The sequence below is a fragment of the Dermacentor albipictus genome, chromosome 9 (genome assembly GCF_038994185.2).
Source record: "Dermacentor albipictus isolate Rhodes 1998 colony chromosome 9, USDA_Dalb.pri_finalv2, whole genome shotgun sequence".
Lineage (NCBI taxonomy): Eukaryota > Metazoa > Arthropoda > Arachnida > Ixodida > Ixodidae > Dermacentor > Dermacentor albipictus.
In genome coordinates, this window is record NC_091829.1 from 126,997,640 (window position 1) to 127,024,838 (window position 27,199).

The following is a 27,199-nucleotide window of genomic DNA, read 5'->3' on the forward strand; positions in this document are numbered from 1 at the left end:
ATAAATAAATAGCGTATAATGTCGTGCGGTGTTGCTGGCTACGATAAATGAAACATTTGTGAAGATAAGGCTGTGTGAATATTTGCCTCGGTATTCAGCAATGTTATTAAGCAGCGCACAAAATGAGCTCAGTTTACGTAAAAGCCATAGACAAGAAAATGGACGGCCTGGCCTCGCAAAAAGGGAAGACGAGAAGCAGTCGCAAGGAAAGCATGCTTCCCGTGCTGATGGCGCGTAAATTCAAACCACTGGATGCTTCGCCTGAGGCACACACGGAAGGACGCTCCCAGGGGACGGGCTAGGAAATTTACGCAACAGAAAACAAAATACAGAACGATAAATGTGAAAAAGTTGGACTTCAGGGAAGGGTCGTTAATCTTGCTTCCTTTAACCGACGTCGACCAGTAATTAACGAGCTCACGAAGCCAAAAAAAAAAAAAGAAACAAAGGAATGAGAACCCCTGCATCGGCCTTCGCGGCAGTCTTATCGGCACGTGCGTTCTGCTCGAGCGAGGCAACAAAAACGCGAACTCGCTTCCCCGAAGACTTCCTGGAGGAGGGAGCACAGCCCGAGACGCCCCCCCGACGAGCCGCCCGGCGAGGCGCTAGTCAAGCACGAGGCCGTTTAACCCTAAACCAGTCCGCAGCAGCGGCGAACGCGGAGATAACCAGATTAATCGCCCTGGTCTCGGAAGGCGATCAGCACGTGGACGGCCCCCTGCGGAACCGCCATTGCTGCCCCTCGAATCAAGGCGAGCGACGGGAAAGGACCGCGAAATACGCGCACACGGGGACGACCAGCAGCGGTTGTCATCACAGCCACCTCAAGTGGAAGATCCTTGACACGAAAAGAGCAGTGTGCACTCCGGGCGCCGTGTTCCTCAAGCTGCGCTGTCAGCTGAAATGTCAACGATGGCTTTCCTGCAATCCACTTAGTTTGCACAACCTTCACGCACCCTTTTTCATAGGCAGCGAGACCTTTGGCTTCACTCCGCGACGATGTGCGCCGGTCCGAGACGCAAAATTGTTTCTTCCCTTGCACACCTTCGAGGGTGTCAGGAGCTGCGTGTGCGGCCCTTCAAGGCACGCACGAGAGGTACCAGAAGGCAGCAGCAGCGGCCGGAAAGCTGCACGAAAAATTAGAGAGTGTTCTTGTTCGCAAGACGCAAACATATATACCTGGCAAGGCTCGTTTCCTGCACTGAGAACCAATCAAATCACTCGATCGTATTCTGACGCTCATAAAAGCGCTCAGCAGCCTTCCTGACCAGCTTTTATGGTCGCATGAAAGAACACTAACGGACAATAAAGCGCTGAACAGCGTGCGCTATTCATTCAAAGGCGATCGACGAGCGTACGCCATGCACATACGCGTGGGAAACCACGCGGGAGAAGTTCCCGGCGCGTTGTCAGCCGACATCAGTACCAACCACCAACGCCACGCACACTCCTCTCGGTAATCTCCAGTCACTCACCCACGTCTCAACTGAGAGGCATGTAGCGGCAAATATTTATTCCCGCGAAGTCAGCTCTCTCTCAATGCTATCGCACACAAAAATTTGCTCACCCGCCGTGGTTTCTCAGTGGTTATGGTGTTGGGCTGCTGCGCACAGGTCGCGGGATCGAATCCCGGTCATGGCGGCCGCATTTCGATAGAGGCGAAATGCGAAAACACCCGTGCACTTAGATTTAGGTGCACGTTAAAGAACCCCAGGTGGTCAAAATTTCCAGATTTCTCCAGTACGGCGTGCCCCATAATCAGAAAGTGGTTTTGGCACGGAAAACCCCATAATTTAATTTTTGACAATTTTTCTGACCTCATCGCCATCGACTACATTCCCATTCCCTTGGAACCCGTTTTGTTACATGAACGGACTAACTGTTCTCTGGTGGTGCAAGCAACCGCATGGCATGCTTGGCCATACCCGCTCTGTGGCATGCCTAACCAGTTTGCCTTCTTCCTTCTCAAGCCTCAACAAGAAACCTTTCTTGACGCGTTATTTAGATTTAGGTTTACTGCTCAACCAGGCCGCTCGAGTTTAAACTCCGAACCGCACTATCGCCGTGAGAGAGAGAGAGAACTGAGAAATGCAGATCTCGTGTCAAAATAAGAAACTCGCGATCAGAGGAAAAGTGCAAGTTGGCCCCAACAGTTATTTGAAAGGATTAGAAGCACAAAATGAACACACCGCGCGGCGATACAGATAACGCCCTTTCTCTGTTATAGTTTCGTAGCGTTCATAGGGCACTTAACGCGGCGTTGAAAGCTGCATTGTATAGCGAAAACGACATCATACGTCGAAATCCAGTCGGGAAGCGATCAGCCTGCATGGGATGGCACTAACGTGAATTTTATGAACACTGAATCTCAGTTTGACAACCACGAAAAAAAAAAGTAATTAAACACGTAAATATGGGACCAATATTTGTCCCTTTCAAGTTACGACGGACAAAGCATCCTTCGACCCTCGAGCTCTTAATCCCATCCTAACAGTCGCGCACCAGGGAAAGCGACGGCGAATGCTTCAGCAAATGGATTACTAAAAGCCCCAGTCATATCGCCGGGCTCGCCCGGCCTCGTGATGCAGTACGGAATTCGTGTCACTGTGAGTACATACGAACGAGGCTCAGGCGGCCTTTTGCTTCCTCATGAATAAAAACCATCGATTACGAGACACGGGCGGCGCGCGCTCGTGCAAGTTAACGGACGCCATCATCGAACGCTGGCCGTGTCCCTTCCCATTCTGCATTATATAGCGGGTCGGCGCAAGATGGCACACTCGCAGGCAAAATTAAATCGCAGAAGGACGCGGCTTGCCTTTGTAATGGGAGGGCGGCCTCCTGACCCCTCCTCCCCAACCCCTTTTCTTTTTTTTTTTTTGCGTCTCCCCGGCTTTTCTGTTCTGAACGCAACGACCCTTCTTTCCCCGACGTCCACTTTCTGCCCCTTAGCGAACCTCTAGACGCACACTGCAGAAGCAGGAGTAAGAGGAGGGTGGCGCACTCTGTCGGAGGCGCGCATCCAAGGTCTCTTCCATATCCATTCATCCAGAGCCGGCGCGCAAAAGGCGCAGACGAAAAATAAAGAGCAGACGACGGCCGCGCAAGGTTCTCGCCGTCTGCTCCCTTTCCGCAGATCCGCGGCTGCATTGCATGACATGCATGCGATGCCCTCGAGCACCGAGGCCGGCTGACTTGCAAATCAGTGACAATTTGCATCTCAAACTGCGCCTCGACATCATGCATGCTCTCTATCCTGCTCTTTCTTTGTTGATTGTTCTTTTCTTTCGTCTCCTCCTTCTCGGCCGCTTGCTTGGGAAATACACGTCTGCCTCTCCTTCTTATCACAGGTTCACTTTGCTCTTTCAGCCCCGATTGTTTACTTTGAAGCCACCGCCCTGCGCAAGCGCGCACGTATACGCTCTTCAAACTTTGGCTTGTTTGAGTTTCGCTGCTCCGGACGCAGTGCTTGGCAGACTCGCGCAACCGTGACACGAAAGAAAACGAATGTTAAACTTTCTATGTAAATACACACAGAGACGCACGCACGCACACAAAACACATACTTACGTACATACATACATACATACATACATACATACATACATACATACATACATACATACATACATACATACATACATACATACATACATACATACATACATACATACATACATACATACATCGAGCGAGCGAGCGCAGAACGCGATAATGAAAAGTGTTTCTAGCGAACGTCACTATGTCTCGTCTCGCCCTACCAACGCTACAACTATAACGTACAGGCGAGTTTGTGAGGTCACGGATTTTCGCGCGTAATTCTACGACAGGCAACTAGACGACTGCTCCAAAGCCAGCCGCGCCGGTTTCAGCTCAGGTCGTTCCTATCGCAGCTGCTGGTAACAACTGGAGAGAGTGGCTTCAGGCAGGATCATCAGCGAGGGGCACCCCGCGCGGGGCCCTCGCTATAGCTGCCGCCGCCCATTAAATTCCGAATGCACTGCTGCACAGTGGCCCGACGGAAAGAAGGGTCGCGCACAACTATGCCCCCTAGCTGGTGATCCTGGATGCGCACACCAGTAGTCGCGCGATGCCATCCATGCAATCTCATGCATGCCGTAGCCGCTCGCGGGACATTTCCGTAGCGGCGACCTCTTTGTTGTCCGCGCAGATTGCGCTGATGGCTTCGCTCCGCTTCACATGGTTCCTTTTTGAACGTGCAGCCGCTCTTTCATTTCTTGAGCGAGTAACGCAGTCCGTGACCCGCGTACCTTAGATGCCTCCCCCCTGTGCGTGCGTGCGTGCTAGTGTGTGCGGGTAATGAAGCGTCCTCAGACGGCGTTCAGTGATGCTCATTTCTCTCCCGTCACCTTTCGGTCGTTATTCGACGTCTGTCTAGTGCCTCCTTGTTCCTCCATGTTTTGCGCGGCTTTTCGTGTCAAACCTGCTCAGACTTTCTCTCGTCCCCGAAAGCATAGCAGCAAGCGAGAGAATCTGCAACGAAAGACGAAGCCTCGAGCAGACGCACGTTTGACCCCAGACAGCACCGGAGAGTTGACTCGGACTAGCTGGAAACGACAAGCGCTCCCATCAGGAGACGTATACAGTGCGGGATCGTGCAGCAAAGGTGCACGCTCTATACGAGAGAGAGCGCGGTGCGTAGACCTTCCCGCCTGCGGCGTGAATGACGCCATATCGAAGCCGCGATGAACGCAACGCGTTCATGCGGCCAGTAACTTCCCTACAGAGAAACTGCCGAGGGCCCGCCGCGACCATGGATTAGCGACGAGGGTGGCGATATAGGCTTGTTGGTCGGTCATCATTGAAACGTATGTGCACAGCGCAACAAAAGAAAGACACGAGACTGATAACAGAAATGGAGCAGATCCTCTCCGCCGCTGACCAATGCATCAGCAAACCGTCAATGTCAATGTCCGCGAGAGAGTTGGATGATTTGCGCATGGCATAAAGGCTGAACTGCATTTTCTATACGCCATTTAGCTTTTCTTGCGTTTTCCTGTTGCGTCGGTTTTAGATTGTTTTCATATCGTCACGTACGTAAGTGCATCGTCATGGTTGAATCATACTGTGCAAGTGGTTGTTTGGGGGTATAAGTATGACCGATCCCTGAAGTAAAATTTTCGTTGTTGATAGTTAGCGCTTGCCTTCGTTTCCTCTCGTGTCTTTGTTTTGTTGCGCTATACCTTTCAACCGTGGATCAGCCTCAGAGCCCTACAGCGCATGCTCGCTCCGCTATCTTACAGCACCTAACGGATGGCGCTGCCACAAAACAAACACTAGTAAAAAATAACGAGGTGGTTGGCAAACAGAGCCGCACGCGCGCTTCCATTTGCTGCCGAAGTGCAGTCGTAGGCTTTGCGCGTAGACGTGTATCAACATTGTGGAAAGTTGAGGCGACACTAAACGACGACAGGGAAAGGACACGCATGTGGCAATGCACTGTGCGCAATTTTCATTGAGCCCGTATAAGGCATCGTTTGGCCAAACCACTATTTTGTATGTTAATCGTAATCAGACAGCGAGAGAAATTGTAGGAGCTTGGCACACTGCAAGGAGCATGTGCTAGCTAGCCTCATCCGTCTATCGCTTTGGATGACCGCGAAATTATCTTGCTGAATAACAGAAGACAGTGTGTCGATTATGCTGCATTTCTGAATGTTATGTGGAACGGATGCGCTGTTGACCCTGCGCGGTGATCATGGGATGGTTCTCGGGGATGTATGCGCTGTTTAAGTAAGGAATAATGTTCAGTCGTCAGTCTGCACTGGTATTTGCGTCCTTTTCTTGACGTCGTTTAAAACAGTTAAATTATGGGGTTTTGCGTGCCAAAACCACTTTCTGATTATGAGGCACGCCGTAGTGGAGGACTCCGGAAATTTCGACCACCTGGGGTTCTTTAACGTGCACCTAAATCTAAGTTCACGGGTGTTTTGGCATTTCGCCCCCATCGAAATGCGGCCGCCCTGGCCGGGATTCGATCTCGCGACCTCGTGCTCAGCAACTCAACATTGTCGCCGTTTAGTGTGCGCAAAAATGTCCACAATGAAGTCAAATCAACTGACCCGCCTTTCAGTCCTTAATTGCTGCACATGAACAGCTAATCACTCGCGTTCACACTCACGTAAACTCAGGTACTCGCGCATTCTCACTGACTGTCATCTACTGGCACTCACGTCTGTACTTTCACTCACTGGCGGTCACTCGCGCTCATGCGCCTACTCAGACTCACAACTTGGCCCCGTTCATGTCTACTCACACTCGTAGATAGGCCCTAATGTTCATTATCACGTCCCTGCACTCACACCTTAAACACGAGCATACTGGCCAGCGAGTATGCGAAATTGTGCACCACAGGCGGTAGTGGTGGTGCATGGTTAGTGACGTTTGTGTTCGATTTACGAAATGTTCGTTTTAAGAGCTATTCGGACGTGTGATGTCGCGGTGCTTGCTCTAAAACTAACGTAACACATCGGCACCCACACACCGAGCTAAGACAGCAATCGACGGCACGCCTGCTGCCACGTGTAACCGCTTATGTCTTTACAACACGCAAACGCGGCCGTAGAGGACGCTGAAGCCGCGCGCACGATGTCGGTGCCGCAGCTCGAGGCGGGAGTGGAAAAGACGCCGAGGCCCCGTGACCCCTTCTTCCCTGGCGGACGTAACCATTACTGCGTCCGGCGATACACTGCTCGTTGGGCGAAGAAGCCGCGGAGGCTAATAAATTCATGAACCCATAAGTCCGGTGGACGAGGGAGGACAGATGGGCAATTTATTCCGCGAGACACTGGAGTATCGGCGCGCCGCCTGATCAAGATCGCACACTTCCTTCCCGCTTCTGTTTCGGCCACTCTCGTCTGCTACCGCCCTTTCCTGGCGCTCGTCTGCTCATAAACTATTTCTCCCTGCCGTCCGCTGCCTCGCATCGTATTTAGCGCTCCCTCCTTTCTCCCCAGTCTTTTGTTGTTCGTAATGGCCGTGTTTTGCGATCGGCCCCCAAACGACTCGGCCTCGCCTCGGCGCTCTCTTCGGGGGCCAACTCGGGGGAGAGAGGGCGCTGCTACTTATATGGCTTCGGAAATGGTATATTCGATGGCGGCGCCACGTCCAACAGGGGAGGGAGAAGGCAGCAGGTCGAAGAGGCAACGCCACTCCCAGGTCCGGGTACACAAGCCAAATCCCTGCCGTCCTCCTCTCCGGCAACGAAGAAGACCCCCGTCTCCTTCGTGGCTGCTCCTAGATTCGACCCGAAAGATCGGCCCGGAGGGGGAGAAAAAATACATCTACGGTAGCGATAAACAACAAAACATAATTATCGAAGCACAGGACGGAGACGACGAACGATACGCCCCTCCCCCTCCGATCGAAAGCGGAGCAGCAGCAGACGAAAACCCGACAAGCTGCGGCCGCGCACACGCAAGCACAAAGAAGCAGACGACCGCGTGAAAAGGAGCAGACGACGCAGAGGCGACCATGCGCGGGAGCAAAACAGAAAATGCATCAAAGCTCGAACGATGGCAAAACTGAGAGACCAAAAAAGAAAAGAGAGAGCAGAAGTGACCCGGCGAATAGCTAGGCTACCGAGTTGAGGACGCCGGCGAGGTTTAGGGAGGGGTAATTTGCAGGTTGAAGGGGCGAGCCACTGCGCCGGCTGCCTTCGTCCGGCTGGCAGGCGCGTTTTCTTCTGCGCCGCAGGCGTATCCCTCTCTCCTGCAATCCACCTGCTGTTCGGAAGCGTGTCGAACACGCTCGAGTTATGAAGCCGGCGCCCCGCCAAGGAAGCAGCAAGCACGCACGCAGACCAAGGGACGAGCAAAGGCGCCAACTGGTGCGCCCAGGAAGGAACAATCTGTCTCTTCTTTGTGCACCCTGACGTTGACTGCAGATGGGCTGCTCGCGTGCGCCAAGGCAAGGACACAGCGCCGGCCGAGCCTGACCGCAGAGACGCGAAAAGTGGCGCACAGAATGACGGACTCAGCCGGCGCTGCGGCACCGGCAGAAAGCTGCACTTCGAAATGTCTAAAAACCTCCAATGACTATCCGATCTCGCGCACGTATAGCTACCGCTGAACGGCGCACGCGAGCAAGTGCGTCGTCTGGGTAGGGAGAGGGAGAACAGATCTGGGGGAAATGGCGATGGTGACAAAACGTGTAGCTCACATTTTATCGACACGAAAAGTGCGCCTTACGCTTCATTTTCCGCGCCAGCCGATACGAAAACAGCCCGGTCATTTGTAAAATGAGCCGCCGAGCAAAAATCGAAACAGCGATTTACAAAGTCTGAAACTGCCCTTCTGCAAGGAACACCTGCAACGGCACGACCGTCCGTTCATCGCACCCGTGCGCATAAGTGAAAAAAAAAAAGGGGGGGGGGGAGGGCATACCCTCTCCTTCTATGCGGCATTGCATTTGAGATCACGGTCATATTAGTGGAAAGCGCTCACGGAATGATTGATTCGGCCTTCTAGGATAATGAAAAGAACGGATCCCTCGGCACAGTAGCGCAAGAATAGAAGTGATATTTCAGCCTGTTAGCGTCCAATAAACACATGGATAGTATAAAAGGGGCGGACAAAAAGTTTTGTCAACGTCTTTTATAGGTTCCCTGTGTCTTCAATGCTCTAAAAAGCTAAAATGGAATACCAACATTCACAACCTTGCGTTCTTCGAAGACAGAAGCAGCTCTTTAATTATCGCAACAACAGACGCACGCACACATCTCTGTGCACAACCCGTTTCGGCAGCTACCGAGTGCTACACGGGTGACACGTGTCCCCTCCTCCTCTTGGCCCTCGCTCCCACAGGCAGCCTCTGGTAGAGGTGGAAGGACCACGCGAGCAGGAACAGCACGCTCCCCACACCCAGTACGGCGAGCACGGGGTCCAGGGTGGCGTCAGCCTCGGGCACCGTGGGCTCCCCCCGGCTGAGGCCCCCCAGCCTGTCGTCCCCGGCTCGCTCCACGCTCGCGCCCACCGTCTTGCTCTCGAGGGCGGAGCACGTGACCGGACAGTTGAAGCAGCCCGCCGCCACCGCGAGGCAGTAGCGAAGCTCCGGCTTCAGGCCGTGCACGTGGAACACCGCGTTGCGGACGACCTGCACCGGTGGCGCTGCGATCGTCACTTGAGGTAGTATACCGTTACGCTCGGCCTGTTCGACGGCTATGGCGAATAAATGGTTACTACGCCTGTCGCATTCAAGAGGGAAATCCAAACAAGATCCGCGTGTTCTAACGTATTTGGGAATCAGCGTTAGGCGAAGCTTTCTTGTATGTTTACGAAAATTTTAAAGCGAATGTCGCGCAAACGTAAAGCCGATGACGCCCATGAATGTACAAATATGACGCATTTCGGAAGTGGCCTACACACTCTGCTGCTTCAGTTGCCGAGCCTCTACTACTACTACTACTTGCCTCTACTTTGATAACGCCGCAAACCGAAGGACGCAACAGTATTGTGGCGCCACCTATGAGGTCGCAGCGTCACATAAAGGCAAGATTAGTGAGGTGTAGTGGTGTGGTGGGTGGGTAGCAGCCATTAGGTTAAGTGGTAGTCGCCTTGTGCCTATTCGGCCAGACAGCGGATACACTCTTAGGCAAAGTTACACCCTTTGGCTTGCCCCTTCTGCCACACAACAACAATCGTTATCAGCCATGATGCGTTTCCTTTCTTTAGCGCTGCGAGCCCGGTACTTTCCAGTAACGAACGACACGCGCGTTATCAGCATAGAACAGTTTACACCCTTTGGAGTGCCGCTTCTGATAACGCGCGTGCCGTTCGTTACGGGAAAGTTCCGGGCTCGCAGCGTTAAAGAAAGGAAACGCATCAAGGCAGATAACGATTATTGTTGTTTGGCAGAAGGGGCAAGCCAAAGGGTGTAACTTTGCCTAAGAGCGCAGCAATTTGATATCTGTTTTTTGGTGCTCAGCTACGACATTGTGAAGCTTCCCTATCTCTGTTTCCTACAAGTTTACAGATATCCGGCGATCTTTTCTTCATTATTTAAAGCGCTAATTTAAAGTTATGAACGCAGCGATCGCTAAAAGTATTAGGCGCTCTATTTTCGCTTCATTCAAATCGCTCGAAGGGTTGCGTAATGAGAGCGTATCGGACCGGCGCTTGTGCGAGGAGCTTTGTGTCACGCAGGCGAGCCGTGTCGCCATGGGCCTGGACGCTGGCGCGAGTTTGTCTCGAATCGCAGCTGCTATTCGTTGCCCCACTCGAGTACTCTGGTCTTCAAGAGAGTCAGTGCTTCGCTCTTCCCTCTGGCGACATTTGCTTTCGTGCTGGCAAGACGCGGCCGAGCAGTGGCAGAAAACAGGCGCGCTGTTACTCCTGCCGCTCGCGCGTTTGCAGACCACGCCGTCAGTCCGTTTGCCCGGCGGTCTGACCGAGCGCGTACCTGGTACTGCACCACCAGCCTGGCTCCCGGCTGCTGGCATCCGCCCTCGTGGAGCCGTGCCACGAACTGCTGGCACGGCGGCTCGCTGCTGTCCACGCGCACCGAGGCGCTCAGCGTGCCGCCCGGCGACACGTTCCACAGCAGGCCCGGGCCCGGCGCCCGCTCGCAACACCGGTCGCTGGGCCCTTGACCTTCGTCACGTCAACAACGCCGCCGGCACGCGGAGTCAGCGAGCGCCGCCTTTGCGTGCCGTCTACGTGAAACCGACAAAGGCGGATCGAATCGTCGAGCGAACGCGGAGGGGCCGCACCTCCCAACCGGCAGCGGTGCACGCGACGGACTCGCCGCGGCAATCTCGACCCGCTTAGGTGAACGAGCTCACGTAAATGCTGTCGCGTCGGGCCGAATCCGACTCCATCCGCTTTTGTCGGGTTCATGTAACAATCGCTGCACAAAAAATAGCGGCATAACAGATGGAAATAAGACGACGTGTTCACGTAAGCCCGTCTCAGGACGACTACAAGTGTTCAGTCACAGTAGTACTTCACCCAAAACACTACTTAAGCGCGGTTTTTATTCCCCCGCGGGGGATGCCCAATATTTCATGGACTAGGTATGGCCCTATACAGCAAAACGTGCTTTCCTTCCAAAACGATCAGTTTGCTCTTTAATTGCGGGCCTTGTTTGTTAATAGAGTTTTAGAATAGGGGCCCCAAATGTTTTGGGGCCCCAAAGGAATAGCGTCAAAGCCACTGCGCATGCGCGAGACGAAAACTGCGTTTGGGTTTTGCGTTGGGAACGCTATTTCACCGATTTAGGGGGAGCCCAAATAGCAGTCCCAAAAGCTTTGCGTCAACAAACATGGCGGCAACCATCGAAGCGACGGCTCTAACCTATAGCACCAAACTGGGTTTGATTCGCAGGAACGCGTGAAGTTGAAGCTCTTTGGGGCACCAAAATATTTGGGCCCCTATTGTAAAACTCTCTAATGTTAAGCCGCAATCGATTGTCTTTATAGTTGATGTTACGTCTTACGACGGCTGTACTTTTTTTTTTTGTTCTTGTTGTATCCTAGAAGGACACGGGACGAAAATAATACGCTAAGCTACACTTGAGCGAGCTAGCCAGTACGCATACAATGGAGTCGTATCCAACGGAGAAACAATTATGGGGTTTAACGTGCCAAAACAATTTTCTGATTATGAGGCACGCCGTAGTGGAGGACTCCGGAAATTTTGACCCTCTGGGGTTCTTTAACGTGCTTTCGCATTTCGCCTCCATCGAAATGCGGCCGCCGTGGCTGGGATTCGACCCCGCGACCTCGTGCTCAGCAGCCCAACACCACCAACGGAGAAACAACCCAAGGGCCACATCTATAGTAAACATGCACAAACGCCCAAGAAAGTGGACGAGAGGTAAGCCGCCATTGTAGCCTAACACGTGATGTCCAAAACTCGACGTTCAAAACGTGCTTCCGGCTCCCACAAGCACTTCTGCCGAATACAACGAGCAGAAGCATAGCCTTCGAGATCTGCATTTCTTATTTAGAGGGCGCCAACACTGGGGCGTGGAATTGACCTCTTCGTAGAACATCCCACGCGGAATGCGACAAATGTGGGTCCGGCTCCCACTGAAATCTATTTCTTTTTTGGCCACTTCCATTTCACTTTTGTTTAGCACTTTTACGTTACGATAAAACGAACAATGGTAATTTAAGTGATGCCGAAAACATGGCGGCCATGACGACTTTCTGGCTCCTGCACCAGCTTCCGGTGCGAAGCAAACAAAAACATGGCCTTCGGGATCTATTTATTTTACTCCAAGGAAGGGCACGCTCGGGGCTGGATTTGGACACAACCTATCCACAAACCTTATCATTCGTAGATGCTATTTGTCATTGTCTGGTCACCTCAATGATGTCTACCAGCCGGACTGGCTGCTCTTACATTTCTGGCATAAGAGGCTTTTGTGAGTACGAGATACAGTTGATGCTTTTCTGGGTTGCTTGCGTGTTGGTTTCATGTGACAATCGGGTCAATCACTGGACGAAGCAGGCTGCCGCACTCTTATCGGTGCAGCTTCTGCTCTGCAGTGCACAGTCAATCAATCCCATGGCACCACCCACTCTCCTGCTCACAAGGGCAGCGCCTTGCCAATTTGAGGCCAGAGCTGGCTGTCTGACGAGAATGCCGGTGCAAGCATTGGCGCAGGATGAGGAATGTGTCTGCTGCAGGAGAACTCCGCGAACCACTCAGGACATCGTAATGGATATGCTAGGATATTCATCCCAGGAAAACCCGCAAGGAACCTTGTAGAAGCGCTGCGGCTCAAAGCGGGTGGAAGTATTGGAAGCAGGTCTTGAGCGGGGATAACCGACAGACGTTCAGAGTATACTGGCGGAGAGCTTCTAGAACCGCAGGTAGCTGTACAATACAGGCACAGAGGTTTTAATGATGACAGAACATATCGAGGAGAGATAGGAAAAACGTTAGACTGCGGTAGATGTGTGTAAGAGCCGATTAGCTGAGACAGGCTAGGTGACAATTCGTCGCGGCTCCATTTCGAGTACCTGTTAATCAAAGGGGATCGACAAATCACCGGAACTAAGAGACCACCTGTGAGCACGGCGACGGCCGAGAGCGTCGTGGGCCCGCGGTCGGTCCCGGCGGAGAAGCAGTAGAAGCCCTGGGGCAGGCGCCGGAAGGTCACCGGCGCGTTGTCCCTCGCGGCCGACAGGCTGCGGTTGGCCACGGCCACCCGGCGCCGGTCGGCGCACGACTTGGAGAAGCTGCGCAGCCGCCACAGCACCAGCTTCACGGGGCCTCTCGAAGAGGCGCTGGCGTTGGCCTGCAGCAGCTCCACGTGGCCCGACCAGCTCTCGAGTTGCACTAGGACGACGACCGTGATGAGAGAGATCGGGCTCATCGTCGCGACAGGGGCTCCGGAAGGTGCGCTGCTCGAAGTATACGTTCGCCCCGGCGTTATGGCTCAACCCACTACGGGCCACGAATCGGGCGGTTGCCGGGTTGAATAATGAAGAAGAAAACTCGACAGGAATCTTGCAAATAAGGATAAGATTGTGAAACGATGACCGTATTCCACGATGTGTGTTCCTGTTAAACTAGTTTTATTCCTTCAACTCCTAATGTCATTTTGAGGGATGGAACAGTGGCACTTAGCATTCATGATGATGATGATCCACATTTGGGGCACGCACCCACTAAGTAGGATTGGCCACGGATCGGGCGGCGAGAAGTAGCTGAGGGGAAATTAATTCTTATTGGAAGAACAGAAAAGAAACACCAACAGGAAAGATGGGAAAAAGCGAGCATAGTACGCGTTCACGTACTCACCACTGAGTTTGTTAAAATATGCTTCCGACCCGGTGCGGAGGATTGGATAAGAATCTAGTGGGATTGGACAGACAATTGGCGCAATGCAAGAGAACGAAACAAAAATTGGAGGACGCTTAAGCTTCGCCTTCAAGAGTGGAACGCGACAGCGCTCCCGTCGACCCGCCAAGGGGTGTAAGACAGTGGGCTACGGCGCAGCTACTACGCGCCCCGCATCGGACGCGTTGAGCGTCGAGCAGCGCCGCGTTCGGCGCGGCAACGAAATGTGCGCCTGAGCAAGCGACGCACGCCTGAGCTTTTAGAAACCGCTCGTTTTTAAGGCAACACCGCATTCACTAGAGACGCTTTTGAAGCATCGAACTCGTGGCTGAGTGGTAGAGTCTCCGTCTCACACTCCGGAGACCCTGGTTCGATTCCCACCAAGCCCATGTTGCACGTTGTTTTTTATTCATGAAGTGCCTGCTGGGATTTATCGCTCACGGCCAACGCCGACGACGCCGACACCAACGCCGACGACACCGGCTTTTCTGCGACACGAGCTCCTTAACGCTGTCGCAGAGACGACTGCTCGTGAGCGAGAACGCACTGTGTGAGCCTCGGAACGCCACGGACGCACTCGCTCGCGCCGTCACGTGGCGCACGCACCAGGCCAACCAGAACCGTGGGGGAAGCGTGCTCGCACCCCGGAGGCTCTCGACTCCCAGCCGGGCGGAAATGTACCGCATTTTCATTTCCAAGTCACACTTTGTTTACAGCAGCCAGAAATATTCGACGTGCGCTTACTCTTTGCGTCGACACGGCCGCCGGATTTTCGCGTAATGGGGTACATAATGCTGTCGCATTAAAACAAAGAACACCAACGAAAACTTGGCACCGAAAGCAGATTGACGTGTTCAAAAACTTGGCAAGGAAATTGTCCTGAATCAGAAACTTGTAATTTTTCAATTATTCTAGTTTTCGCTGGCCTACGAAGATTCCCGAGCACGTGCTTCGGTTGCTATATTTTAACAATGAAAATCTTCGTGCGGTGAGCGAGTGAAGAATAAGCGGATTGGTTCGTTCGCCTCCTCCTGTGTATTCTGCGACGTTACATAGCGCATGCGCAGAGGGATTCCCAGCTTTTCGAATCGACAGCGAAATGGAGGCGCGTCGACGAAGGAGAAACGGCTGGGAAGGAGGGCGCCGCGAAACTGCCGCTGCGCGCGCGGCCAGACCGGAGACGGCTGCTCCGAGAGCCGCCGGAAGCGCGCGGCGGCCCCGTGGCGTCCCCACAAAGACGGCGGACTTTTCCTCCTTGCCCTCGTGGCCAGCGCACGACGGAGCGGCTGGCGTCGTTTCCCGACGCGCTCGCTTCTAGCAAAGGAACGGGAAACACGCAGACCCACGCGGACACGAAACAGGGACTTCCACGCAGGCGCAGCACGTGGCGCAGCGTCCCGAAAGGCTGTCCACCAGAAAAGCACGTTCCGCATGAAAACAACCTGGATGTCACCAACGCAGGAAGGCTTTTTTTGTTTCTTAGTTTGCCTCCTGCCTGAAATCTCTAGTAAAGCTGAGCGCCAACTTGCTCGAGAACAACCTGTTCTGGAACATCGCGGGCATCGTGCCGCGACATCTGGCAACAGGCGCACTGCGTTCGGACCGCGCATACGAAGTGGAAGCACCGTGCCACTAGTAACGCGACGAAGCCCCTCGGTGGAGAGGCAAGCTTGGCTAACGCCACCGGTGGCAGAACACACTACACTCGCACGAGCTTTCCATTTGGGACGCATTTGCGCAGCATGGTGTTCGTGAGATTCGTCATCGTACGCTATTTGAGTGGCCCGTTCATCCGTCCCGATCGCTGTATTCTTCTAGTGTGGACCTAAGGGGACGAGCTGGGAGGGTGTGACAAACTTGCCGAAGAAGCACGGACCGCGGCAGCGAACGATGAAAGCTGAAAAGCTTAGAGCGCAAGCCTTGACGTGGACGAAAGAAGAGACTCGGCTAGATTCCCAACTGAATCTTTAATCACCGGGAACATACCTACATACATTTCTACAACGAAATGCGCGCGCACTGCTCTATGCGCATAATATCGGTTAGGACTATTGATGGCACGCTGACACAAATGAGCTTGACGCAGCCTTTAAAATTCGGTATGCCGCCACACTCTTTGCACTGTATTGCCAAATGACCTTCTATGCCTCGCCTGACATTGTTGCTACGTTCAAGCAAACTGTCATTGATTCAACCACGTCCCCTTTGTCACACATAGTACTTGCCGCACGAGAGCAGAATTACGTAGACATTTCCTTGCATGAACAGGATAGGCGAGCCATACCTCGAGAAGTAAAGTAGTTGTGCAAGAAATTTTCCTAGGTGCGCGTAAGAGTCGCGTAGCACACCATCACGACGGCGGTGCAGCAAGTTAGCCGAGCCATGCGTGGCTGGCGCCTGCGCTACCTGATCATTTTGCAGGCTGTGGGCGCGGGCCTCTCATCAAGCATTATTCGGCTAGCTGTTTAGGAGGAAGGCAAGGATCGGGATTTTTTCTTCAGCACTCCGGACTTCTCGGCGAACATCTGCAAGTCCACGCTGACTCTCACTTACGCCGTTCTGCTTCTGAGGACTACAGCTCGTGCATTTGACTCACACGACCGTATCAGAATGCGAACACGCTCGTGCACCGTCGCTAGGGTGCGCGTTCAGAGCTGGTGGAATCAGGGCCTACGCTGGTGGGACTCGCGTTGCCATTCCATCAATCCAGTTTTTCTTTCGCTGCGCACGCAGTTCTGTGCAGGCGATCGCTCCCGTGTGAAAACCTGCAGGACAGAAGAAAGCGAAGGGACCGGGCGCTCACGGGCGCCTAGCAGATGTCGCGCACCGCGAAGCCACGCGTGACAGCCTCGCGCGGAGCAGCACGCAGCATGGGAGAACGAGAAGGAAGCGCCTTCCACGAGCCGCTCGTGCGCCGGTCCACGGCGTCCGAGACGCGCACAACCGCGTGTGGCCGACTTTCTCCTTCTGGCCTCGCTCTCCTTTCAGAACGAGCGAAGGTGTCCATATTCCGCATTCCGGCCCACCCGCGAGCGCTCACCGACGCGTCGACATTTTTTCACAAGACACCCCTCCCTGAATTTGCATGCGGAAGCCGCCTGGCGCGGCGCACGTGCAAACACAACGCGAGCGCGCAGAATCGCATTCGCTCGTGTGCCACGTGCATGTGCGCCGTATCACGAACGGGCGCTTTCTTCGTGCGACGCTATTCGGCCTCGGCGTCTTCCGACGTTAGCGCCAGCTGCCGCAAATGCCGCAAGCAGTGGACTTGTGTATATATATATATATATATATATATGCAACTGCCGGTCAACTGTCGTCGTCATCATCATCATTTTCTTGGTCGCTTTTCCTCGGTACAGAGTAACACATCACTGCAACGTCGGGCTCGCATCTCTGGCTTTCTGTAAATACATTTCTCTCTCGCTACCCAAACAGCGGCACCCATGCCGGTACGGACGCTGCCTCGAACGCTTCGGTCGAATGAGGCGAGGGTCGATGAATTTTATACATTGCGAGAGTCAATGACTCGGGTACCGACTGCAAGCGCGTTACCCACTGGAGCATAAAACTCGTGCACGCTGTGACGGGGGACAGCGGGCCCCGCGCCACAAGGGCCGCTCGCAGCTCCGCGAAGCTCTGTCGTCGAGCGCCGACTGCGGGTGGGAGACACGGCACCGAAGAAGGGCGCAGAGGCCGGTCCCAGATTACACGGCCGTCCGACGACACATTCGGGTCACCCGTTCGTGACGGGGCACAGCGGCCCCCGCGCGTCGTCCTCCTTGGCACCGCGCAGCCATCAAAGAGCGCCGCCAACCCTCGCTCCCGGATACCGTTGCTCGATGCTCGCATCGGTCTGCTTCGCCTACTCGTGCGGTACGCATTTCCTCTTGGCGCGCTGTCCGCATTACGCCGCACGAATCGGAGATTTTACATGATGCACCGACGCGTGTTTTGTCTCCCGTGCATCGACCAGCGTTTACGTAGACCAGTTAGCGGGCTTTCTGCATCAGTGGTCCATCCCGAAGGAGACAGTTCTGTGGCGACGTCCCGTTCCGTCCGGTAGCAAACAATTCCTTCGTCAACTGCGGGTATGAGCGAGGTACAAAAAATAGGGCGTGTCCTGTGGCCCTCTTTCGACTAAGTGCACAGGACCTAGTTTTCCACGTGCTTCCCCTCTGAAGGTCGTGCGTGTACTACGTGCACCCATGGGCAAACGCAAACCGAGCAAGTCTTCCGCGATAAAGCCACTTTCCTTCTCCACCTATGAATGTAACGTCAAGTGGAGGACCGCAATGTCCAAACCTGGCATTGCGAACTTCCCAGAGCACTCGTTAATGTACGCGTCTGCATCGCAACTTTTCTCCTTTCGGAGAGGCTGTGATCCGCGTATGCCATAGCTCACCGGTGTACATCCACGCTCCTCCATACTGACACATAGCGGGAAAACAGCTTCCCGGTGCACAACACGGCGCCATTAACGAGCGCTATGGCAGATCACACTACAATCATCGGGGCGCGATGATCGACGCGGTGTCGGTGACAGTTCAGTTTCGCTGGAAGTGTCAAAGCGCCTATATGAAAACTGGAACGCCTGCTCGAATAAAAGTTGTCTCCAAGCTTGCAGCGTTCGTTCGTGAATGGCTGAATGCCACGTCACGCCCGTTTCCTCGTTTAAACAATCGACACGCATACGCACGAGCGCTAATCCCTTGCCATTGTTCAACATTCACTCGAGCTTATTCGCCTGGCGCGGCGTTAACGAGAGGCAAGCGCAGAGCGGTTCGCAGCGGGGTGGATGCCTGAGCCGATGCGAGAGCGAACGAAGAATGGCCGCCGGAGCCAACGTGTCGACAGAGGGACCGTCGGGGCCCAGACGAAGACGGGCACCCTTCGGTGACATTCCTTGTTCGGCCACTGATGGAACTTAGAGGGGAGCGACGTATGTGTGTACGAAGCAAATGTACCATGGAAAGAAATACAGATGCCGAATATTCACAAAGCTTTCCGGTCGTAGCCTATGCCCGTATGCCTGGCATCAGAGGCCGCAATCCGCTCTTACGAACAATTGGAGTGTAACCTCTTGCGATTGCGGGCCAAGATTTGTGTCCGAGCGCAGTCTTTGAATGATGCAGGATATGGGACGGCGATAAGTGAGAGACGAGCAGATCGCACAGGCCAGCAGCGATGCCCGCTCTCCGGCGCTGCCGGCCAGGAGCAAGCCGGAAGCGGCCCGTCGGCGGTCGTTTCGAATCGCATCGCTCATCATCGCGCGAGGCCGCCGCGATATCGCCGCCCACGGCTTACGTTTCCTCGCCGGTCAACGCAGGGCGCGCCCGCCTGTCCGGCGAGAGCCAGTTTGGTGCGCGCCCTGCTCCTTCCATTCCGCCGCGGCGTCCGTGCGCGTGTTTCATTCCGAACGCTCGCATTGTGCCCTCGACGGATAGCGCAACAGAGCGCTTTCGAGACCTCGCATAGCGAGATGCCCAAAATTGGACGACGACGTTCGTCACTAAAACGACAGTCGAGCGTGGAATGAGTCTCTCTCATAAACATGCGAAGGAAGCAGCTTCGTGTGGTCCGCATATATGTTGAAAATCACCCCAGCAGCAAACGTACGTCAGGTAAGGATTATGTGTATTGCCACGAGGTATTGCAGGAAAGTTGCAGGAGTTATTACACGTACTACCACAAGGCGAATTGCGGCCGGGCCAATATGAAGTCACGTGCATATTAAGAGAACTGTGCAGAGGCGATTTATTATTATTATTATTATTATTATTATTATTATTATTATTATTATTATTAGTTGTTTTGAACACATATATACAATTAACAAGAAAGGGAAAGCGAGGAGCCGGCTGGCAACTGCCACCGGCAGAGGCCTGTAGCCGAGTTCCATTCACTCAGTCTTGCGCTGTTGAACGCGTTGTGCAGTTTGCTGCAGCGCTTTTGCTGCAAATGTTTCACAGATAATTGGGATAGCGCAACGACAGTCCTCCACTAACCAGTTGTCACTCGCAGCGTTCCCAATTGAGAGGAACTCATCCTCGCGTATTGCTGCGGACACTTTCCCGGCGAAAGAGGTCACGCATTTGTCGCACGGAAGCGAATGTTATTAGATCGCACGCCTTGAGCTGGGCATCCGGATGCATCGTACGTAATTTTCCCCGTATGCTTACTGGAATAAAAGGACTTCTCGCAGATTCCAAGCCGCGTAAAAATGCCTCGCGTTGGCCCCCTTGCAGCGACTGGCGCTTCGAGACGACTTGCGCCACCTTCGCGCTCTTCTTCGACCGCCGAAGGAAAGGGAAGCAACGGCGGCCGGCAGTAAAGTCCCTTGATGATTTGAAAGTAGCGACACTCTTTGAACTCTGCCGCCGCAGCGCGACCTCCTCGCCTCCTCTTCGCCCCTTGTCCGTTCCCCCCGCGGTAACCAATTTCGCCCCCGTTTTTCTGCACGACGATTGGTCTCCCCGCCGTTGCCCTTGGAAACGCGCGGAGCTTGCGTTTTGCTTGTGTTTTTCTTTTTCGTTCGCGCCATTTTCCTCCTCAGCACGGCTGGCTCGGCGCTTTAGCTCGGCGTAGCGAACGTTGTACGCCGTGTTTCCTGCTATATGTGCTAGCGCTATGCCGGGCTGTTGTGCATATAACTGCAGCAAGAAGCCTGAAGATGGTTATGCCGTTTTTATGATACCACAAGGAAAGCGTGACGGCTTGCGCAGGAAGCAGTGGCTGCATGACAATGGCCGAAAGAACTTTGTTCCGACAAAGAACAGCGTTGTTTGCGAGCTGAGGCGTCTTTCTTATAGCTCGTAGCAAAGCATCCCGTAATGCTGCATTTTTTTTCATTCTTCCGCTCACCACGCCCACCACCCTCACCACGCTCATAAACGCTCACCAGCGTTTATGTTGTGGTTGTCCTCAGTATGCTTAATATTCCCCTCACACGTCGCGAACTGTTGTTATTCACTCGGAAGTGCAGCCTTATAGATTGTGCTTTGCGCCCTGAAAAAATTAGTGGCAAGTATACCCGTGTTATTTCAGGTGATGAGCGTTAGCTAGTCAACATTGAGTTTTTTTTTGAAGTTTTAAGGCGAAAGCCTTGAGATCTCTGTTTCAAGGTCGCCTTGTAAACTGGAGGTATCACGTGACCCAAGGAAGGCCAGAGGTGACCCAAATCATGTCCGCGCCTGCATAAGAGAATGATTGCCCAAGTTAATTAATGAATCATTAGTGATTGACATAAAATGGATTAGGGAGGATTAATGATTAGCGTGTATTAAAGAAGATTAAGGTGTATTAGAGTGCCTTAAGAAGGATTAAGATGCATGAATAAGGATTAAGGTGGGTGGAGGAGGATTAAGGCCGTATAATGTGGATTAAGGTGAATTATGGTTGCTAAAGGAGAATTAAGACCGATTAAGGTGGATTAGGGACCATAGGGCTGGATTAGGTTTGATAGAGGTGGATTAGGGTGTATTAAGGTAGATTGGGAATATGAAGCAGGATTAAGGTGGATGATGGAGGATTAAGACGGATTATAATGGATCGCGGTTGATAAAGGAGGATTAAGAACGTATATGGTAGGTAAGGTGCATTAGGGGCGATGTAGATTGATTAGGTTGTATTAAGGTGGATTGGGAGTATTAAGCTGGATTAAGGTGGATGAAGGAGTATTAAGGTGGATTAGGGTGGACTAAGGTGAATAAGGGTTCATTGAGTATTAAGCCCGATTAGTCTACCATAATCCCCCTAATGCACATTAATCCACCGAATCCACATTCATCGACCTTAATCCTCCTTCATTCACTTTAATCCACCATAATCCACGAGAGTCCGCCTTAATGAACCCTAATCCAACGTCATCGACCTTAATCTGCTCTAACTCTCCTTAATGAACTTTAATCCTCCTTAACCAACGCTACTACTTCCTCATCCACTTTAATCCACCCTAATCCGCCATAATCGTCCTTAATTCACCTTAATCCACATTCATCTACTTTAGTCCACCCCTATCCTCCTTCATTCACTTTAATTCACTTTAGCCCAGCATAATCCTCCTTAATGCACCTTAATCCTTCCTAATCCATCCTCATCCTTCTTCATGCACTTTAATCCACCCTAATCCACTATAATCGTCCTTAATGCACCTCAACACATCTTCATCCACCCTAACCCACCTTCATCGAACTTAATCCAACCTTGTCCTCCTTTATGCACCGTAATCCACTTTCATCAACTTTAATCCACCTTAACCCTCCTTAATACACCCGAATTCATCTTAATCCAATCCTAATCAATCATTACTTTGCTAATCATTAATCATCTCCTATGTGCGGCTGCACATGCTTTGGTTCGCTTCCCGCCTTCCTTCGGTCACGTGATATTTTCTGTAGCCCACAACGGGACCTTGATACAGAGGTCTAAGGCTTTCGCTTAATAAGCCACACACAAAGGGATGTGTCACAAGCAATACTTTATCAGACGCACGAAATAAAGCATCTCATCATGCGGCAGAAAAATTGTCTGGAGTATAGAAATCGCCTCAAAAGGTCCTTTTACATCGGTATACCCCGTTCATACGGCTTTAGGAAAAAACCAACCTCGTCATAAATGTTGCCTCTAGCATTATCGATGCTGCTGTTAGCATTTCTCAAAATTTTCAACCCCACTGGGGCGCGCAACTGGCCCAAAATAACACGCCTCCATAGAATCCTGCGGCCCGTCCGCGGTAGCCAAGGAGGAATAGCGTGCCGTGCGCAGCCGGCGGGCGAGGAGAATTGAGGAGGAAAGCGCCGTGAGGAGGAGAGTGTCGCTACTTTCAAACATCAAGGGGCTTTAGCCGGCAGAACGCAGCAGCGCCTGCTCGCGGAGAGCGCGAAGGCCTCGGCACGTCGCTGCAAAAGTAAAGCAAACAAAAGGCTGTGCACTGGTCCTGCACTCTCATCGCGTGCGGCGAAGGGCCGCAAAAACACGGCGAGAGGAGGCCACCGAGCGAAGTACGCGCCCCCTTCGCGACAATATCGCGCGCAGCCTGTGTCGAAGCCCGCAGACGCGCTCGGGTCGCTTCCGGAGTTCGACGCCCGTCAAGCTGTGGTGGCGCCGGAGATGTTGCGGCTGCAGGGACAGACGGCTTCGACGGCCATCCCGAGTCGGTAGCCAAACCGCGCCAGCCACTGCGGTAGACGCCGCTTTCGCACTACAGCGCGCGTCTTTCTGCAGGCCTTCCCTTAGTTCGTTTGAACGGAGTAGCCGGCAAAGAGGAAGCAAACTGTACTATATATATATATATATATATATATATATATATATATATATATATATATATATATATATATATATATATATATATATATATATGTAATCATTAGAAGCCAACAAACAAAGACACTAAGAACAACACAGTGAAAATTACTTGTAGTTACTAATTGATATAAAGAAATTATATATTAAAGGAATTCAAAGTGAATGAAAAAGCAACTTGCCGCAGGCGGGCAACGATCCCACGTCTTCGCATTACGCGCGCGATGTTCTACCAATTGAGCTACCACGGCGCCGATTCGCCATCCACTTTCCGGGGCTTTTATGTGTTGCTGCTAGATCTAACCCTGGGAGTGTTAGCCAGCGCCACCATTCACAAACATTGCCGGCGGATGTGGAACATCCTTTCTGCCGCAGGCGCCACGAGTACGTGATCTTTTTGGGTGATCCAACAGCACAATAAACGCACACGTGCTACCTGAAGCCATATATATAGATATATAAGGAGCGCCCGTGCAACCACCATCATCATCGTCAGCCTGGTTACGCCCACTGCAGGGCAAAGGCCTCTCCCACACTTCTCCAACTACCCCGGTCATGTACTACGTACCCGTCATGTACCCCGGCCCGTGCAATATTTACCATTATTAATTCCCAACTTATAAACTGCTTTTGCAGCACAGACTACCCATGTAATACAGTTTATCATTACAAATAAATGAGAATTTTGATCGCGTAAAACGTAAGACGACGTCTGCCAGGACAGGAGCAAGTGACATTACGCGCATTAGAATGCCGCTCCTGCTTTGTCGTATAAACTAATTACATACTGGGGGCGAGGACTTACGGAGTCGACATCTGTCGGAAGCGCCTCGCTTGCGTAGCACGAGGCATCACGCGGCGCGCTCCTCGCAGGTTTCGCTTACGGCACTCAATAAAAACGCCATGCGCCTGCCCTCCTGGACATTTATGTTAGTACTCTCAAAACGAGGGACGTTTCTTCCTGTCGAAATAATAATCTTGGGCAAACCGAAGGTACATAATCGTTTACAGACGCTGTCTCTTTACTGAATACGTACAGTGAACGCCACTGCGCGCGGTCGCCGCGGTGGAGTCTCCCGAACCGGTTTTTTCAGCGAAAGTAGGCAAACGCTGACAGCGAACTATATCAAACATGTACTTACAGTCTGTATAACCGAATGGAGAATACCAGAACGAAGCCTCACTGCAGCGATCGCACGTGTTCGCAATGACGCACATGCGCGCCTGCATGCACACCCGCGAACAATGCTTCGCTTTTGCTGCGTGCGCGTTTTTGCACCCTGTCGTGAGCTATAGACCGTAGAATATGAGCATTTGACAGCACACAAGCAACCGTTGTTGCGTGGACGCTATCAGAGCTGTTCAAAAATAATTTCGTTATAGAGACTTCAACGCTATATACGACACGACTGTGATGTGCCATCGCGACGATTCAATCTTTTTTTCCTCGTAAATTTTTCGACGTTTAAATATTATTTTTTGAAGTTGCGTCGCGCTGTACCTTTATCTGTCTTCCCAGCGTGTCATTTCACGCTGCTTCTTTCTCGTATTCCAGTGCATTAATTCATAACACAAACATTACCGTATGCCAAGCCTTTTTTTTAGTGTGCTTCTTACCGCTGCGTTTCTATCCCAGTGAACTTGCCAGTATCTAGTATTTACAAGTTGGTAGACCAAACCGTCACGACATTAGCCGAGTAGCGGGCGCAGGCGAGCGTCTCGGTGTGTGCTTTCTGCTACTAACCGAGCATCGCTGTCCCGGCGCCGTAGTAGAAATCTTCCTTGCGTCTGTGCTTGCTGCATACCCGAGTTCTAGCCGATGGCTGTCAGCCGGTTCTAAGTTACGCGAGCCAAGCTTCACGCAGCTTGTTGTCCTGCGGCTATGTGTGAATAAGGGTAACACCGGGCTCCGTTACGTACGTCCGGCACGTCCGGCACCGGGCAGTAGCCTATACCGTGCTGCACACATCCAAAGCCAGCCACTAGCTATTATATAGTACTTTCAAATGTTGCGAAGCAGACACCTAAGGCGGGAAAGCCTCACCGCTTAATCAGAGTCGCAGCGCAGGTGGGACTTTTAAAGTTTTGTTTTCAGCTCGCTTCAGCGCTTCCGAAGCAGCCGACGCGGCCGCTGTGTCCACGTGATCTCTCATGCCACGTCACGCCGATGGTGGCGCCAGCTTTTCCAGTGGTGGAGCTCGCCCCCAATATCGCGGCACTCCTACATACAAGCGTGAAAAAGGAATCTGGATTCCTTTTGGCATTTTGAATATGTACCTGCACTTTTATTTAAATGAACATATATACTGTAGGGCAAGCTGCTCGAAAAGAATAAGAAAAAAGGATGCTCGGTACCAGGGAGCTTTCTAGCTTGTTTTCTTTACGCGAATTCAAAGCTGCCTGGAAAGGTTCCGGTGCGGACGCTGACTATACGGTGTTTGTCCTTGTCTACAGTTGTTGCAATTATTATTATTATTATTGGGTTTGAGCACACATACACATTTAACAGGAAAGAGAAAGCGAGGAGCAGGCTGGCAACTGCTACAGAAAGGGACACAACGCCTGCCTACTCTTCAGAAAGGAGGTGACAGCAACCCAGAAATGGAAGATAGGAAGGAAAGAAAGAGCAACAGGACAAATCTAAAAGAATAAAGTTGAACACACAGTACAGGTCACACACAGTTGGGCCGGTCACTGCAGGTCACACTACTACAAAATGCCTGAATAGAAGGAACAGTATCGACATAATAAAAATAGCACACGCAAAGCAAAGCACGGCGACACATATCGATGAGCGCCATTGGACGGAGCGATTCGGGCCACGTCCATTGCACAGACGATTACGTCAGACAAGCCGCCTACGACTGCACCGGTGCGCGCAAATGTACGAACGCGCAGGAGAGCGGGAAGCTTTTTCCGATGAAGCGGCGAAGAGAGCAGAGCCCGATCGAGCCTGCCTCGGTGCAACTTGTATGTGAGCATAGAAATTGCGAGTCTCCGGTCGAAGAGGGTCACATTACTTATTCGAATACCTCTTGGAAAACGAGAAAACAAACGAAAAACATTTACACCGAAAGAAAACCTGCGGAGTTCATCGTCATCAACTGAAACCAGCATCCCATACTGCCCATACTGCGTGATATTGAGGGTCATCTCGGTAGGAACCGCCAAACACCACAGGACCATCTAGTAAACGTCACTGGCGTTTTTCATCGTCTGAATTCATCTCACGGGACTCGACAATATGTGCTCTGCCAAGCTGCCGAACTCTCGAAGCATGGCTAGCGTTACGCAAGCGCTTAGCCGTAGCCATTACCTATGTGGGTCTGAACATTTCCTTCATGCATAAGTTGAATAAATGTGAATGAATGAATAAAATTCACACAGAAGGTATGTCATTCGGGCAAGTACCCTCCCATAATTATTGCCACGCACAAACTGAATACTGCCGAACGCTTGGCGCCATTTATTCAGAAGAGGTTATTAGGGCACATTCCTGCCTCTGCTACCTCCCGGAGCTTTAATTCGCCACGGCCCTCGCACCGGCGTCTGCCAAAGCAGACAGGTGCTTTTACTGGGCACGCGTTAAGTAATTACCAGTATGTGCAAGAAACATCTTTGTGCGCAGAAAGGGTGACCATTACAATTTCTCGCCGCGAACATTCCCAACAGCTTCACACAATGCGTGGTTGAATGGATCGGCAAACAACATCAGCCGTCTAAATTTTCGCCACCTAGCTAGGTTATCACGTTTACGGTGACCTGTCTTAGAAGAATAACTACTTCCACCTCCGATGTGACGAAGGCAACGAACAACTTTGCCGACGCAATGCCGTCCGGTCGTGGGATCTGCCATCGTCAAAAGCCAGTTGGAAAAGTTGGCTGGTGCAGCACACGCTCGACACAGCGGCACTTCCGAGGGCCACATGGCGTTTTCGATCTGCGAGGCCAAGGGCGCATTGCGGTTCACGGGCGGCGGCGACCCCTCGCTCTGCTGGCGCGGGGGAGCGAACCGTTCGGCTGCCTAAAGAGCACGCCGACACGGAGGAAGCTAAGCGAGTTATTTCCGCCCGCGAGTCAAA

The 27,199-nt window shown here is 52.4% G+C and overlaps 2 protein-coding genes across 6 annotated transcripts in view; both read right to left on the bottom strand.

Annotated features, from left to right (window-relative positions):
• Positions 1-27,199, bottom strand: part of LOC135912192 (latrophilin Cirl-like) — a 492,061-nt gene that overhangs the window by 443,864 nt on the left and 20,998 nt on the right. The window lies entirely within an intron of this gene.
• LOC135912183 (uncharacterized) lies at positions 8,679-13,425 on the bottom strand. Its single transcript, XM_065444562.2, has 3 exons — positions 13,035-13,425; positions 10,420-10,610; positions 8,679-9,114 (listed from the first exon to the last, which is right to left on the bottom strand). Exons 1-3 carry the CDS (start codon positions 13,342-13,344, stop codon positions 8,776-8,778), a joined length of 840 nt encoding a protein of 279 aa, XP_065300634.2. The 5' UTR covers positions 13,345-13,425; the 3' UTR covers positions 8,679-8,775.